Source organism: Phodopus roborovskii, unplaced genomic scaffold, assembly GCF_943737965.1.
Source record: "Phodopus roborovskii unplaced genomic scaffold, PHOROB, whole genome shotgun sequence".
In the NCBI taxonomy this organism is placed as follows: domain Eukaryota; kingdom Metazoa; phylum Chordata; class Mammalia; order Rodentia; family Cricetidae; genus Phodopus; species Phodopus roborovskii.
This window is the reverse complement of record NW_026126433.1, coordinates 33,736,778-33,752,935: the sequence shown is the minus strand read 5'-3', so window position 1 is coordinate 33,752,935 and position 16,158 is coordinate 33,736,778. Positions and strand designations below refer to the sequence as shown.

The following is a 16,158-nucleotide window of genomic DNA, read 5'->3' as shown; positions in this document are numbered from 1 at the left end:
ACTGGTTAGAATTTTTTTTTTTCAAGAAAAATAAAAAAAGACATCTTAGTTGGCCATAAGAAACCCAAAGAAGAACTTTCCACTAAAGTGTTTTTTGAAGAAATGCCCAGTTTTATGGCGTGTTAGATCTGTTAATATATGGCCCAGAGTCCGTATAAAATAAAGAAGAGAATCCAGAGTCCTGACTGGCTTGCCCGAGTCTCTAAGCTCCTTCCTTCTTTCCTCTCTACTCCAGCTGCACTGGTGTCCTGGCTTCTTTAGCAGGCCAAGGAGACATGGCAGTGATGGCAGTGGCGACTTTGCATTTCTTTTTGTATATGAAAGTAGCTGAAAAGATCAAATGTTTGCTTCCTCCTGGGGTTCAAAGGCCATGTGGCCAGAGTCTTTCTTGTATTTTCTAGATACAGCTTCACAATCTCTCCATCTCCAAACACTCAGGAGACTCCTCTAGTCTCCATCTCCTTTTCCTTTCAGCACATGTGACTGTGTGAATTATGTACCCCATATGTCTCTTGTTGTTGGATAGTGAAGGGACCCTGAGAATATAAGCTCTGACAGTGGGGACTTGATTTATAGAGCTCTATTTGCAACCCTAAACCACCTTTTTCTCCCAATAGTGATTTTGGGTGAACAATTGGTAGGATAAAGAAATCATGTGCTGTGGATGTAGTAGGTGACAGTCAGCATGGCTGAGGGAGGGTGAAAGGAAAGACGGCAAAGCATGGAATAGGTTCAGTAAGTCCAGGTTGATGGGCTTGTACTCTGTGTGAAAAAGTTGAGTTTCAGTTTCTCTAAATCAGGCCGGTCACGTTTTTGAAACTTTTATTGGCTACTATAGGAAATTCAGGCCTAATGCTTAGCTTTCCCTCCTACCTTCTGTTTTTCATCGTCTCCCAACTTAACTGCTCATTAACATGTCTACCAAGGATAAACTTGGGATGACAGGGAAGACAAAACCCCAACTAAGATCTTCAGGTAATATTTGGAGACAGTGCCGCCCACCCCTGACCTGTTTAAATGTCTTCTGCATTCTTTAAAAGACCAAGCATGCCTTTACTAACAACAGTAATGTTTTGTTCCATCCAGGGTTGGATTTGAAATTTTAATTTCTTAGCATTTGTTGAATAATGCGAAAGTTCTCTTTATTTCTGTTTAAAAGTTTTTCCATCATACACCTCATCATTTCTCCCTCTAGTTGCAGAAAGTATTTGAGGTTTAGAGATTTGGAATTTGCCCACTTGGAGGAGGGCAGCTGACACATTTCTTGCGCTGTATTCACTTTGTCCAAGTCCCTCCAGCCAGGAGCTGGCTTCTTTCCCCTGCCCTCACTAGCTCTGTAGATTTCCCAAATGCTGTCTGTAAAACAGAGGAATCGTCTGTGCTATGCAGAGGAGCCTCGCTTTTCCTGACAGCGCTATGCTCAAGTCGCTCCTCATTTCCTATCTTTCGTGAACGTGGCTGAATATGGTTCTCCTTTCTTCATAGCACTTTCTTCAGTGATGACCATATTCTTATCGCCTGCATATAAGTCCAACAAGATGCCAAACACGAGTAAAGGATTGCTAGGGGCTTCTGAGGGTGGCATGCTTAATTCATAGAAAATTAAATACATTTTAAATGTTTTAATGAATAGTGTAGTCATAATTGCTGGTTATTTCATAGCAAGTGGCGAATCTGAAGGTTTATAGCTTTTAGAAGACCAAAAAGGAAAAAAAGAAAAAAAAGAAAAAAGAAAGAAAAAGGAGAGAGAATGTCCATATCTTCAGTAGGTGACACTCACAAAGTCAAGTCTAATAGATGAAACTATAGGTCCATGACCGAGTTTTTGCTTGAGGCATCAGGATAGTTACTCTTGAGGCCATAGGGACCTTGCCTGGCTTATGCCTATTCCAGAAGAAACTGAATTGCCTGGGTCTTATGATCTGATTCATTAATATTTAGTAAATTTTATAAGTGTGTAATTTTTGTTTTATTGGATGGAAATACCCTTAAAGTGTTCCCCCCCACAGAGAAAATTGTGGTTCATACTAAAATTTTTATACTATGGTTCCTCAAAATAATTATACACAACCCCAAATAACACTTAAGGTATTGAACATAATTAAGATGCAGTTTTGTATTTTTTTTTAATAATTTTCTCTCAGGACATGTATCATTAAATTTTTCTCAGAATCAAACATTCAAGGGTTAGATTCTGAAAAAAAGTCATATTACTTCTTTATTGAATCCTCATTATTTAAGAATAGTAAAGTTGTTTAAACAAGAAGGTATTTGGGAGTAATTCGCCATTTAATCAATGTACAGTGTGACTGAAAGTTTCAGGCTCATTGTGAAGGCATTAAATTCCAAGATTCAGTGGTAGGCTTAAATATTGGTTTCTCTGTGCTTTCTCGCTCTTGTTTTTTGAGAACATTTCTCTTGTGTGACTGTATTTACATAGATACTAGCTTCTCTGCACTGTAAGATTCAACATCAGGTGTTTTGAGACACTGAGTATCGGGCCAGTGGATACCAGTGGCCTAGTGAGTGGTGTGATAGAAATCAAGGGATGGAAAATGTCTGTAACCAGTAGCAAAGCCCTCTTTCACTGATCCCTTCTGAATAACTTACATAATATAAGTAATTGATGGGGAAATAAGGTCTAAATATGGTGCTTTATAGATCATCATTATTTAGGCAGGTGTGGCTAACATTCGGTGCAATGTAGGCTTTTAACTGAAAGCCAGGGAAAAAGACCTTGAGAGTTGTAATGATTTAAATGATTATGGAAACTGAAATTGCCCCTTAAGAGATATGGAAGTGAGGCAGACACAGAGCTGGCAATCAGGACAAGTGTGTTGGAGGGCAGGAAGGAGGGCTGCATAAACACCTGGCAATTCCTAATAAACCAGCTGACGAGGTGGGGCAATCAGAATTCATTCTGAACACCACAAGGACTTTTGTCCCTGTTCCTGTGTGCATCATAGGAATTGAGCACCACATCTGTAAACTCACAGTGAAAGCCAACAGTTTTGAATTCTGTGCTCCCAGAACCCTTTGCAGAACAGGCACATAGCAAATGTATTCATTTCATTGACGCCTTTCAGTGATGCTTATGGATTACACTGCCTGGTGTCATCTCCAGTCCCAACAACCACCCCCAACATGTGAGGTCAGGGATTTTGTTTTGTTTTTTTTGTTTTTTTTTTTTTTTTTTTTTCTTCTTCTTCTTCTTCTTCTTCTTCTTCTTCTTCTTCTTCTTCTTCTTCTTCTTCTTCTTCTTCTTCTTCTTCTTTTGCTTCCCTTAGAATTTAGTGTATTTACTTTTGTTTCAGCTGTTGGCACAAAACTACAGGCTGCTTTCATAGTAAAATTGAGCTCAGGTGTGTACGCATGCTCGCGCGCGCGCGCACACACACACACACACACACAAAAATATATATATGAGTATATATATATATATATACTCATATAAATATTAATATAGAGGCCAGAGGACAGCCTCAGGTGCTGCCCACCTTACTTTTTGAGACAGGATCCCTTATTGGCTGGGCTTGCTGGAGTGAGCCACAGGGATCCTCCTTTCCCAACCTTCCCAGGAATGGGATTATAGACATGTTCTGCTGTCCCTGGATTTTTTTTTCTTAAACATGGTTCTGAAGGTTGACTTGGGTCTTCATGCATATATAGCAAGTGCTTTTCCTTATGAGTTATGAAAGCAGTTAGCTTCTCTGTTTTTTGATAGTGGTATGCAAATACTCCACTATAGAAACTTCTTCAGAGGAATAAACTTACGAATATTTGAAAGAGTTACTGGTATGCACATTGTATGATGTTTGTTCAGCGTTCTTTGTTCACAGATAATAGACTGCACCACTAAATGACCAGATGATGTTCTTGTGATGGTTCTAAGAAGGGCTGGGGCCTTTATCTTCCTAGGAAACAAATGTGCAACATACAAACTATCAGTGTGCATAGTGACCCCAGGGGGCCTCAGGCAGCACCCCTCAGCGAGGCCTTTCCTAACTTCTTTCAAGCTTGAGGAGCTTTTATTTAAGAATCCAGGGATTGTAAAGTTCTTGGGACTGTGTATCTAAGGATTTGGGGTGGTGTTTTGGCATCAGCACATTATCTATTTATTTGCTCAGTTTTCTGCCTTGTATTACATTATGAACACCATGTCATTAAACACTGTGAGAATGTGATTCCAGGGGTTGGAGAAATTGATTAGCAGTTAAGAATGTTTGCTACGCACTCAAGAAAATGGCAAATTGGATCCTTGTACCGGGGTAACAAGCTGGGTGTCTCTGCAAATGTTTGAAGCCCCAGCTCTGAGGAGGTCAGAGGCAGGAGATTGGCTGGGGTTTGCTGGCTTCCAGTCTAGCCAAGAGGAAAGGTCAGCTTCAGAGAGAGAATCCCTATCAGAGAAGTAGGCAGAAAGATAGAGAAAGACATCAATACCCTCTTCTAGCCTGTACATGTACACACATGCGTACAGGTGTGACATGCCCATCCATGTATAGGCATGCATATATTCATACAAATAAACTTAAATAGATATATTAATTAAAAACATACTTTGCAATGGCCACTGATAAATGGTTCTACTTTGATTTGTTTAATATCATTGGATATTTAGGTGCTAAGTTCCTGTTTATTTGTCTCATTTTGCCATTCCAAATTAATGTTGTAATAAAAGTCTTTATGATTTTACTTCGGAATGCTGGGGAGGTGTTAGGTTGAAGTATATGTGTGTGTATGGGAGGGGAAGTGGGGAAGGAAGTTTGTGTATGTATTTGAGACTCTCGATAAATATTTCCAAATTTCTCCCAGGAAGTTTGCCTCTCAGCCAAACCATACTGGTCTCAGCCTCTATGCTCTCCTGTTGTCCTACAAAAATAATAGCAGCAACGTGACAACTTAGTATCTACTATTTTCCTCTGCATTATTGCTAATTCAGTTTAATGTTTAACTTCTCCCTATTGGCTCCCTATTTATTAATTGAATCCCATTCTTTATTGTTTGTGTTTTGTTATTATTAGTGTTTGCAAGTCTTCTTGTAATTGGAATTAATCATTTACTTGGAATTAGCCCTGGGTGTGCCCATTCTTTTCTTTTTCCACTGTTGCATCGCTGTCAAAGCTAACTGTTATTTCCTGACAAGCCTCAATGATGCATCTGCCTGGTGACTTAGTTAGGGTTTCTATTGCTGTGATAAAACACCATGACCAAAAGCAGCTGGGGGAGGAAAGGTTTAATTTCCGCTTCCACTTTTATACCACAGTCCATCATCAAAGGAAGTCAGGACAGGAACTCAAGGCAGGAACCTGAAGGCTGGAATTAAAACATACAGCCACAGAGGAGTGCTGCTAATTGGCTTGCTCCCCATGGCTTGTTTAGCTTGCTTTCTTATACACCTCAGAAGTAACTGCCCAGGGGCAACACTGTCAACAATGGGTGGGACCCTCTCACATCTATCACTAATTAAGAAAATACACTACCAACTTGCCCACAGGCAAATGTTATGGAGGTATTTTCTAAATTGAGAATCCCACTTCCCAAATAACTTCAACTTCTGTCATGTTGACAATGAACTAACTAGTGGGGACACTGGGTTTTTGCTTTATTTTCAGAGAGCTTCTGTCCTGGGTTTGAGGCATCTCCTCCCAGGTGACAGGGCTGTTGAGGTTAATCTGCAGAAGTTCTTGCCTTTCTTTTGCTGGAAGGAGCAGCCTGTATAACAGGGTAATGAACCTCTGCTCTGTTTCTATGGTACAACCTTTGTGTAGTATTAATACCCAGATGTGTTTTCTTGGCAGCTGGCAAACTTCCCCAGACTTTGTGAGGAAACAGAAAGGATTGTTGCTAACCACATCCGTGAGCGAGAAGGCAAGACCAAGGACCAGGTGAGTGAGGCCTTGCCTAGTGGCAGGGTCATTGTGGGGAGTGGAAGGATTTTACAAGGTGTCTTGTCAACAGTAACTGGCCAAGTCCTCAAAGACAAAAGCAGTAAAGCATATAACAACATCACACTTACTTTTACTTTTTGTGAATTATATATGTTAGCACTGTACTATGCACACTAAAATATAAGCAAGAATCCAGAAATGTATAATTTTAAATCAGAAATACAAGTCCAGAGCCAGGCAGGGGGCCTCAAACCTGCAATCTCTGCACTTGAGAGGCAGAGGCAGGAGAATTGCTGAAGAGTTACAGTGTAAGAGCCTGTCTCAGTGAACAAATCAGCAACTGGGAACAACCTGCCTTCCAAGTAGGAAGCTCTGTTATTTTCCCCTCAACCTTCCATGACCATCTAGGGTATACACACTGCTCATTGATAACTGCTAATCCAGAAACATACACTTTTTTCTTTTAGATGGATTTTTCATGTATTAATGGATTTGTATATGAAATCCAGGATATTAAATACAATTCTAAACATTTTTCTTACAGGTTTTTATGAACTTGCCTGTGAAATCTACATTGAAGAAAGATATTTAGGAACTAATATTTTAAACACTCAGAACTATCTTGCAAATTCACTTGGATTGTAAGGAATGACCTTGAAACCATCTTTGAACCATAGCTCTCTGACTTGGAAAGATAGTTTTTAAGGGAGGATACTTTATTTGAGAAAAGAATAACAAATTCTTATGTCTTTTTCTTAGTTACTTATCAACACGATAATGGAAAACACTAAGGCTTTCAAATGTTCTTCCATGACACAGCTGCAATCATCGTGTGGAGAGAATACTGGACCTGGGCCATGTGTTCTCTCCCAAGTAACAGTGTGTTCTTGTGAAAATCACTTCTTAGGACTGCTTTTTTTTTTTTTTTTTCCTTTTTCATGGGCAGAACTGGGATGTTGTTCTGTATAGTCTCTGAGTGCCTCTATAAGTCAGTATTCCAAGAATTTGTGATTGTCAGATGGGTTGGAATGAAGAAGGGGTAAACAATGAAGAAAAAGAGGAGAGAAAAGATAAAGAGAGTAGAAACCACAGTGAGAGAGGCACAGACAGCTTGCATAGCCCCAGAGGGGCTGGGACACAAGAAGTGAAGAGAGTGCCAGAAGCTTGGCAGGCTGGGGCATTTGTGAAGGACCCCAGTGAAAACCGTTTCCTCTGCTTGAGCTCCGGACTGATTGTTACTACTTTTTATCAGTGTGCTTTGAAAATTAATTGCTCACTATTTATAATTTCCACTTGTTTTCCATCTTTTACAATCTTGGATAACAGCCCAAAGTAGAGAAAAGAGGTATTGTAACTTAGCCAGCATTAACTCACAAGCCAGTGAAATGAAGCCAGGAACCAGACATATAGTCCCAAGCTAGAGGTCCCTTTTCCCCATCTAATGTCTTGGCTGCTGCTGGACTAACACAACCCAGTTCTATAAAACCCTGCAATTGTAGCACTTAGGAAGTAGAGGCTGGAGGGTTAGGAATTCAAGTTCATTCTCTGTTATGTAGCCATTTCATGGCCAGGCTGGGTCACATGAGACCCTGTGCTACTTTTATTTCCATTGCTGTGATAAAATAACCCTGACAAAAGGCAGTTTAGGAGAGAAGGGATTGCATTTGGCTTACAATTCCACTTTATAGTCTATCCCTGCAGAACACTCAAGGTGGCAAGGACTTGAAGCAGCTTGTTACACCCACAGTCAAGAACAGGGAGAAAGGAATGTGTGGCTCTTAGTTGCTCAGCTTCACACTAATCTTATCAGGACCGTGACTATGAAATGCCCACACTCAGAGTGGGTCTTTCCACCTCAGATAACCAAGAAATAAATCCCCTACAGACATGGTCACAGGCCAACCTGATATAGACAATCCTGAATTGAGACTTTTTTCCCCAGTGATACTAGGTCATGCATCAAGAAAAAAGAAAAACAAAACAAAAAACTGTACATATGATCTTAAGTAAACAAGATGCTTTGACTTGCATTTTTTATCCTGTAATATTTGAATGATGGCATATAAACTTAACTCACAGGGATCCTAAGTAAAACTAATATTGACAAAAAATATTTATTTATTTAACTATCATTATGATCCTATATAGGTCAGATGTTGACATTTTCATGATGACTTTTTCTTTTGTTTTGCTGAAATGACATTTTCAATTTAGCATTTGATATGGAAGAACTAGGCCCCAATGTCCAAGAACCAACCCCAAGGGTCATGGAACCAGAGTAAGCAGACCACAGACTTAAGCTGACACTACATTTGCTGACTGAACATGGTCCTGGCTTGAAGTAACATAAGGTGGTCCCCAGAATTTGCATCAGAAGACATTCACTTAAACAGTGACCAGGATATAAGGCATCACTTCTGGCTAGACTATGCCTATGTTATGTCATGCTGATGTAGGAGAGTCAGGCATAGCCCTGGGATCAGGATCAGGATCAGGATCAGGTCCTAACACTCCTAGAGCCTAATAGTGTTGTCTTTTTATAGCACACTGAGAGGCTATGTAAAGGGAGTGGGTGTGGTCTAGGGTTACTCAGTAATCATAGTGATTACAAATCAAAAAGGCTATGGTTGAGTCAAGGTGAATTCCTATACAATTGTGAAGTATGTCAGGCTAACTGATTGTGCCCCTGGAGCGCTAATTGTTATTAAGATAGTGCACTCTGAGCTTTGGCTACCTGAACTTCAATCCAAGCTCTAACTCTTACTTTCTATGTAAAATCTTGTAAGTTATTTGCGTTATTTGAAAATATTTATTGGTTTGTGTGTGTGTGTGTGTGTGTGTGTGTGTGTGTGTGTGGGTGTAGGTGTATAGGTGCATGTTTGTCATGACATGTTTGGTCTCTCTCTCTCTCTCTCTCTGTGTGTGTGTGTGTGTATGACATGCATGTGGAGGTCAGAAGAAAACCTGTGAAATCAGTTCTCTCCATCATGTGGGTTATAAAGATCAAGCTCAGGTCATCAGGCTTAATGCTAGTGTCTTTATCTGCTGAATTATTTCAGTGTCCCAAGGGAATGCCAATAGTCAACAAGCCCAGCTTGTTGTCGGGAACCACCTAAATCCTGACCATGCAACAGTTGAGCTCAGAGGATAATCCTGTACAACAACAGGTGGTTATAGCCTTCAACAACTGTCCCCTAATGACACACTTCTTTCAGCTAGTATCCACGTCCTAAAATTTAGTCTTCCACAATACCACCATCATGTGGGGAACAAACATGAAAACATGAGCCAGGGAGACATTTTATTTCAAACTATAACACTATACCCATATCACCAAAGGCTCGTGGCTTGTCATAATGAAAAGTCCACTTGACCAAGCCATAAGCCTTCTGAAGTCTTCACATTCTAACAGTGATTGAAAGTTGCAGTCTCTACTAAAACTCATGGCCGTCTCTTAGCTCTGGACTTCTGAAGAAATAAATCAAAACACGTAATGGTACAGAGTAAGATATTGGGGACAGAGAGGGCAGTAAGGAAACATTGGATTAAACTGAGACTAAAATCCAGAAGAGAAAACACACACAGATCTATTTCCAGCATCTGGGGATCATAATGGTATCATCCATGCTCCAGTGGGCTCAGGCAGCATTGGCCTCATGGTCTGACCATTTTTGGCACATACTAGCTTTTCTCGTGGGCTGTCTCTGCCAGTTTCAAATGTTGAACAACTGATCCACATTCCTGGCGTCTCCAACTTCCTGCAGTTCCCACTGTAACTTAGTCATCATACTCACAACTTATCTGTTATATTAGGGCATTCTTGCAAGGAATCTGACCCTGGTTCGTGTTGCTTGGTCTCATGAGCTTTTCCTCAGAGTGTTAGTGGAAGCCTCCATGACCTTCCATGAGTCATGTGTTCTGCATGCCTGCAAAACATGTACTTCATAGACAATACCAAGTTGTACTCTCTGTCTTAAAAGTAGCCAGGCCTGTAGCACAAATCTGGGGAGCAATAGACTGATAGATGTTTATTCGGGGAGAAATAACTTACACCAGAAACAGATGACTGCCAGCAGGTTCCTGTCCCAAGCCCCAAGGATGTTCTCTGTCTCCGATCAGGAAGCAAGAGACAGCACTGGGGTCCAGGACCCCTGACTTAGACCCCCCTCCCCAGGTCACACCTGCACCTGTTCCCATGCCCCAGTGGACATGATCAATGCCACAGATGTGGGTGGGGTGGATATCTCACTACACAGGTCCTCTTTGGCTGTGGCTATAGTAACCTTGGATTGCCTAGGTGTTGAACCTGGGATACACTTTGCGAGCAATGTGCTCTGGGGGCACTTGCTTATCCAGGGGAAGTCTATTAACTGGGTTTGAAGTTTTACATTGGGGATCTACAATGGGTAGGATCTGCTCAATACCTGAAATATTCTTGAAGAGCTCCTGTTATTTTGTGCAGAGTGCTTGGATTTTCTTTAATTGTCCTAAATTATTTAAAAGCTACAGCTCTTTATCTGACAACACACATATCATTTTCCCACATATTTTCCTCTTTGCTCCTGAATCTTACAAAAAGTAGCCAGCAGTAAACATACCACCTGCCTGAATTCTATGTCATCCTGAAGTTCCCTCACCAAATAATCAGTCTTTTACTTTTGAATCCAGCTTTAAAAAAATTAAGACATAGGCCAAACATAGACAAATTCTTTGACAGAATATAATTCTACAATGTGAGCAGTCTAGAGTTTCTCTAACCCATGTCTCTAGATTTTCAAATTACTCTCACAAACCATTTCCAAATTCAGGAATTCAGTTGAGTCCCAACAACCATACTTCTCTAGTACAACCATTTGGTATTAGTTACTTTGGCATTGTTGTGACCACAATATCTCAGGTTTAAGGAGGAAATACTTAGCTGATTCACAGTTTCAAAGGTTTCTGTCCATTATGGTGAAAAGATATACGGAAACATCACAGTTCATGGTGGCAGGAGCATGTGACAGGTATGTTCACATACTAACAGATCAGGAAGCAGGGCTGGTTATAACTTTCATGGGCCCACCCCTAGCGACTGCCAGTTAGGTTCCACAGCAAGGGTCCCGAACTTCCCCAATAGCACCATGAGATGAGGGCAAAGCATTGGGTGCATGAACCTGTGGGGGGGCATTTCAGATTAAAACTATAGCATTAACGCGAGCTGGTAGTCATTCACTGGGGCACAGTGGAGATGGGGAATGATGGCCTTTTCTGACTTGAGAGGAAGACTTCCATCTGTGTCTTGACATACGTAATCCATTCTCCAAGTCGGGGGTTGGAGATTGGATAGCTGTCTCCCTTTAAAAAAAAAAGTATTTACGTGTATGTGTGTGTGTGTGTGTTGTGGGTATCAGTGTAAATACGCATGTGTGAGCATGTAGACATGTGTGTGTACAAGTACATAAACTTTGGCATGTGCACAGAGATCAGAGGAGAGCATTGGGTATTCTTACGTATCACTCTACACTTGTTACTTTGAGGCATAGTCTCTCTCTGAATATGAGGTTAATGCAGTGGTTTGCAACCTGTCTCAATCCCTTTGGCAAACTTCTCTCTCCAAAAATATTTACATTACGATTCATAGTCTGGAAAATTTACATTTATGAATATCAATAAAAATAACTATGATTGTGGTTCACCACAATATAAGGTCTCAGCATTAGGAAGACTGAGAACCACTGAGCAGTACCTTCTTGGCTAGGCTGGAAGCGAGCAAGCTCCAATGATTCCTCTGCCTATATCTCTCTTGAAGCTGAGGTTACAGGCATGTGTTAGTTTCCCATCTTATCAGGGGTGCTTGGATCACACAGCAAGTGCCTCTAACCACCCAACCATCTGTCTAGTTTTAGGTCTTCCTTTGAAAGTAATGATCCCAGGGCCTGATAGTCATTCGCTGCCTGTAGAAGCTCGTGGTTTCTCCTGGTTTGGACCTGTGTAGCATGGGAGAAAAAATGTGTTTTGAAAATATAATCATGTTATTTTGGAGAGATATCACATTTGAATTCTGGACAATGTGCTGTCTTGAGCCTTGTACTTTTGATGCATCTCATCAGAGATTGGCCCATTTCTCAACTCTCCAAGTATCTGAAATACTTCAAGTCATTCCTACCATTTTCATTCTTTATTTTTAAAAAATTATTAACCACCCCTGCTTAGGAAATATTGAGGGTAGAAAAGGAATCCTCAAAATTAAACATGAAAACTCATAAATCTGTAGGTATTATTGTTGAAGGTTTTTAGAACATCATTTGCACCAGCTATTATTCTAGATATTTCTACATGCCTAATTACACGTTTAAAAAGTAGTTTTGTGAGTTATTGATGCTACAAGTGTTACATCTATTTTTCTTCAACTAAATATTCAGTGACTGGGTAAGACCACAGGGAGAAACTCTGAGAAAGTGAAAATATGAGGGGAAAATGTACTGTTTTCTTTTTCAACCCCCACATGCAACCTGGCTCTTTTCCTAGGGTGAGCACAGACTCCCAATTTCCAGGAATATGAATGGGAACAGCCATAGCTTTTATTTTTTCACTGTTTTCCTACACCGTGGTCCAAGTTAGTGTGTGTCTGTGTCGACGGTACTCATGATAGCTGTTGCTATCATGTTGCATTGACAATCATATAGCTATTTTTCTCTTTATGCTAGAACAATTTATTTTTACTTAACCATTATACTCTATAGGTATGGAATCTTGGCAAATGACTCCAGGAATATAATGCTTACGAGTATCTGATTTGATTGGTGGGAGAGTAGAGGTAATACTATAGATAAATTAATAATAATAATTCATCAGTATCTTTCAAGAGGTAAAATCAAATTTGTCTCTGATATGAAAGTTTTTCATGAAAATATGATGTCACTGCCCTAATAGTTCCCATGCCTTGGCTTAATTTCTTTTGGTAGTAGAATAGACCAGGGTGAGCTTTTTCATCTGTATTTTGGCAGGTCCCTTGGTGATTCTCAGCAAGATTTGGTCACATGACCAGTTCAGATTACCCACAAAAGTAAAGCCTCAGACCACATGGTTTTGGGTACCGAGTGAGTGAAGAGCAATCCTCTCTGGGCATGAACTGATTGTATGGGAAGGAATGGTTCACTCTAAAAGACACCATCCTGTTTCTTGATAGTTAAAAATAATAAAGCCACAAACTTTTACTAGGCATCTATTTTACATATCATGCTTGGTTCTGGGGATAAGATGAGGAATAAGACAAATATTCTGATGAGATTGGATGCCTTTAGGGCAGGTGTGACTGTAGACTGTCCTGCCTCTGTTGAGACAATCACCAAACAAACAAACAAAATGATGCAAGTAATAACATTACATTTGTGGTAAGCACACACACACACACACACACACACACACACACACACACACACACACAGTGTTATGGTATGGTATGATGCCTGTGTTTGTAATTGAGTTATGATGGGTAAGGGACGGAGTGGTGAGAATTAAGGAAGGTATCACCAAGGAGACACCCACCTAGGAGTGGTATAAAGAGCATTGTGCCTATTGGTTGTGTGATGACACTGGTGCTCTTTAATGTACCTTCAGTTAAGAAACATGGGGAAAAACACTCACTGTGGCTTAGAAGCAGATCAGCCGATAGAGTGCTTATCCACATTCACAAAGCCCCAGGCTTTATTCTCAGCACCAGAGATGGAGGCAGAAGGCTCAACGATCACCCTCACATAAACAGTGAGCTCAAAGCTAGCCTGGGCTACATGAGACATTTCTCCTCCCCTCATCTTCATCTTCTTCTTCCGCTTCCTTTATTAAATATGGGGTCAAAATGGAAGTGTAGATCAGGCAGGGTGGCATTTGTGGCTGTGGCTTCTCCTCCTCCTCCTCTTCCTTCTTCTTTTTTACTTGTCACTAAGTATCAGCATCCAAAAAGGGATATTGAGCAGTTAAAGGAGCAAAAAGAAACAAGAAACAGTAAGAGAAGTTCCTATTTGAAGATCACCAGAATAAAACCCCTCTCTGGCAATTTCTGCTTGCTCCATTCCCTTCTTGCCTCACTCAGGTTCCTCAGTTCCCCGCTGAACATTTTTTCACAAAGAGACCTTCCATATCTCTGACTTGTGGCTTATAAAAATCTAACAGTGAAAACACTTTTTGTGTTGCCTTGGACATGTGTTCAAGCCTTTCCTTCATAAATCTAACCAGGAAGAAATGCCAGTGAAGCATCCTTTGTTGAGATGTTGTTTTAACTGATCTTTGGCTGAAGTTTTAGTCAGATGATGAATATAACTCTTCTGAATCAGGTTCTGTAGTTATGCAGTCTCTCTCTGAGTTGATAGATAAAATATTTTTGTTACCTAGAGGGCACTTAAAAAGAAAAGGATGGAAAAAAAATGAAGAAAACCAAGGGGTGATGTTCCTTATATACCCTTGCCTTTTCTTATAACATAGCCTCTGCTATAGAAGAACAGAATAATTCTAGGTTTTGGGCTATGACAGCAAACAGTTCCTCTGTCTATGAACTACAATGCTATTCTCTTTACATGATACTCAGACTTACCCACCATGCAGGATTTTAATTTACAAATTTAGAGTGCAAAGGACTCCAAGAGAGAAAAACTATTTGTTATTCTAATAAAAAAAAAGTCACTTTAAAAACCAGGTACTAGGGAATATGGGTAATTATTGAATTTAACATTTGAGAATTTTGAAGATGAATTGTCATGACACTGGTTCTCTTCATCTTCTAGGTCCTGCTATTGATTGACATCCAAGTTTCTTACATTAACACCAACCATGAAGACTTCATCGGCTTTGCAAAGTACGTGAGATAACTGATTGCTGTATGCATTCCTACTGCTGTTTTATAAAAAACATACATTATTAATTTCTACTATAGCTCTATCACCTTTTGTTGGAACAGTCTGGGTGAGACTAACACTGAGTCCATCTGTTTTAGAGCCTCATAGTCATGGAGCAGGGAACTATACTATTCTATTGGTAAAGATGGTAGTTGGGTTTCTTGTGTGGCATAGGAAGTCATGTGTGTTCAATACTCATTATATTTTTGGAAGATGATCTTCAGTTTATACTCGAAATCCCATAGAGGAACAGTAGTTGCACATTGTAGTTCCGGGTAGTATGCGTTCTTCAATTATTTTGAGATATCAAATATAATCCCAAATGGGTGTGGTGGTTCACACTTGTAATCTTAGCAGTTGGGAGTCTAAGTCAGCGGGATTGTTGGGAACTGAATTTTAGCCAGCTTAAGTGAAGGAGTGAGAGCCTGTCTCAAAAGGCAGTAAATAAAGAGATATAAATAAAATTCAACCAAACAACTCATAAGATCCAAAATATTAAGTATTAAGCTGTTTAGACTTCCCTACACCAGAATGAGGAAGTCTTAAAGCACCAACAGAAACATCCTTTTAAAACTCAGATGTGAGCTGTTGGGATGACCATACTCCTTTTTATAGAATGTATATGATTTATATAACGTGTTTATATATTTTTCACAGGTTGTACATACAAATAGTTATTCATTATGTTACATTTTAAGATTATTAATTCACTATTTTTTCTTGATTGCTAATGGTAGCAGTATTTGTTACTGCTTTGAAGAATTGTGATCCTAGCTCTAACATAACAAGCAAGTTGTTACAATCTATGGAGTACAAAATAGTGCCTGTTTTATATTAGATATAATATAGAAGAGCTGATTGCTTTCACTTGGGCTGTATGCTTAAGAACAGGGACAAGGAAAATCAGGAACACCAAAAATATCATTCAATTTATTTTATTATACCCAGAGTTGGAAGAAATATATGCAGACTATGGGATCCAAACTAAATAGAGGCCTAAGAGATTTATGGGCATGTTTTAGGCAGGGGAATCTCGATTATCCAAAGAAAATCATCTCATCTTATTGAAGTTGTAGCTTTCATGGCTGAAGTAATGGTAACAGTCTATTTTTCACCCAGTGGCTCTTACTGTTGAGAGGTGCATTAGTGTTTCCTGGCCATTCCCATCAGTGTGCTATGGGTGAACTTCTCAGGACTCAGTGATAAACATGCTCTTTTGCCCAGCTGTCTTTTCAGCTACATTGACCACTCCTACCTCCCACTAGGCATCTGCTGTATGAGCTTTTCCTGTAGACCTGTCCTCTCCCTATTGATCCCATGGCCCTCCCCATTTTCTGTTCATTTTTGCCCTGCAAAATCACTTAACCTTCAACATGTATCTCTTCCTCCTTGGTCTA

At 40.0% G+C, this 16,158-nt stretch overlaps 1 protein-coding gene across 5 annotated transcripts in view; it reads left to right on the top strand.

The window, feature by feature from the left end:
- The window catches only part of Dnm3 (dynamin 3), a 480,062-nt gene that overhangs the window by 197,008 nt on the left and 266,896 nt on the right, over nt 1-16,158 (top strand). For all 5 annotated transcript variants that reach the window (XM_051186097.1, XM_051186093.1, XM_051186095.1 and 2 more), the window contains exons 11-12: nt 5,799-5,885; nt 14,651-14,721. In XM_051186097.1, coding sequence (XP_051042054.1) covers nt 5,799-5,885; nt 14,651-14,721 — 158 coding nt within the window. The remainder of the gene's footprint in view (nt 1-5,798; nt 5,886-14,650; nt 14,722-16,158) is intronic.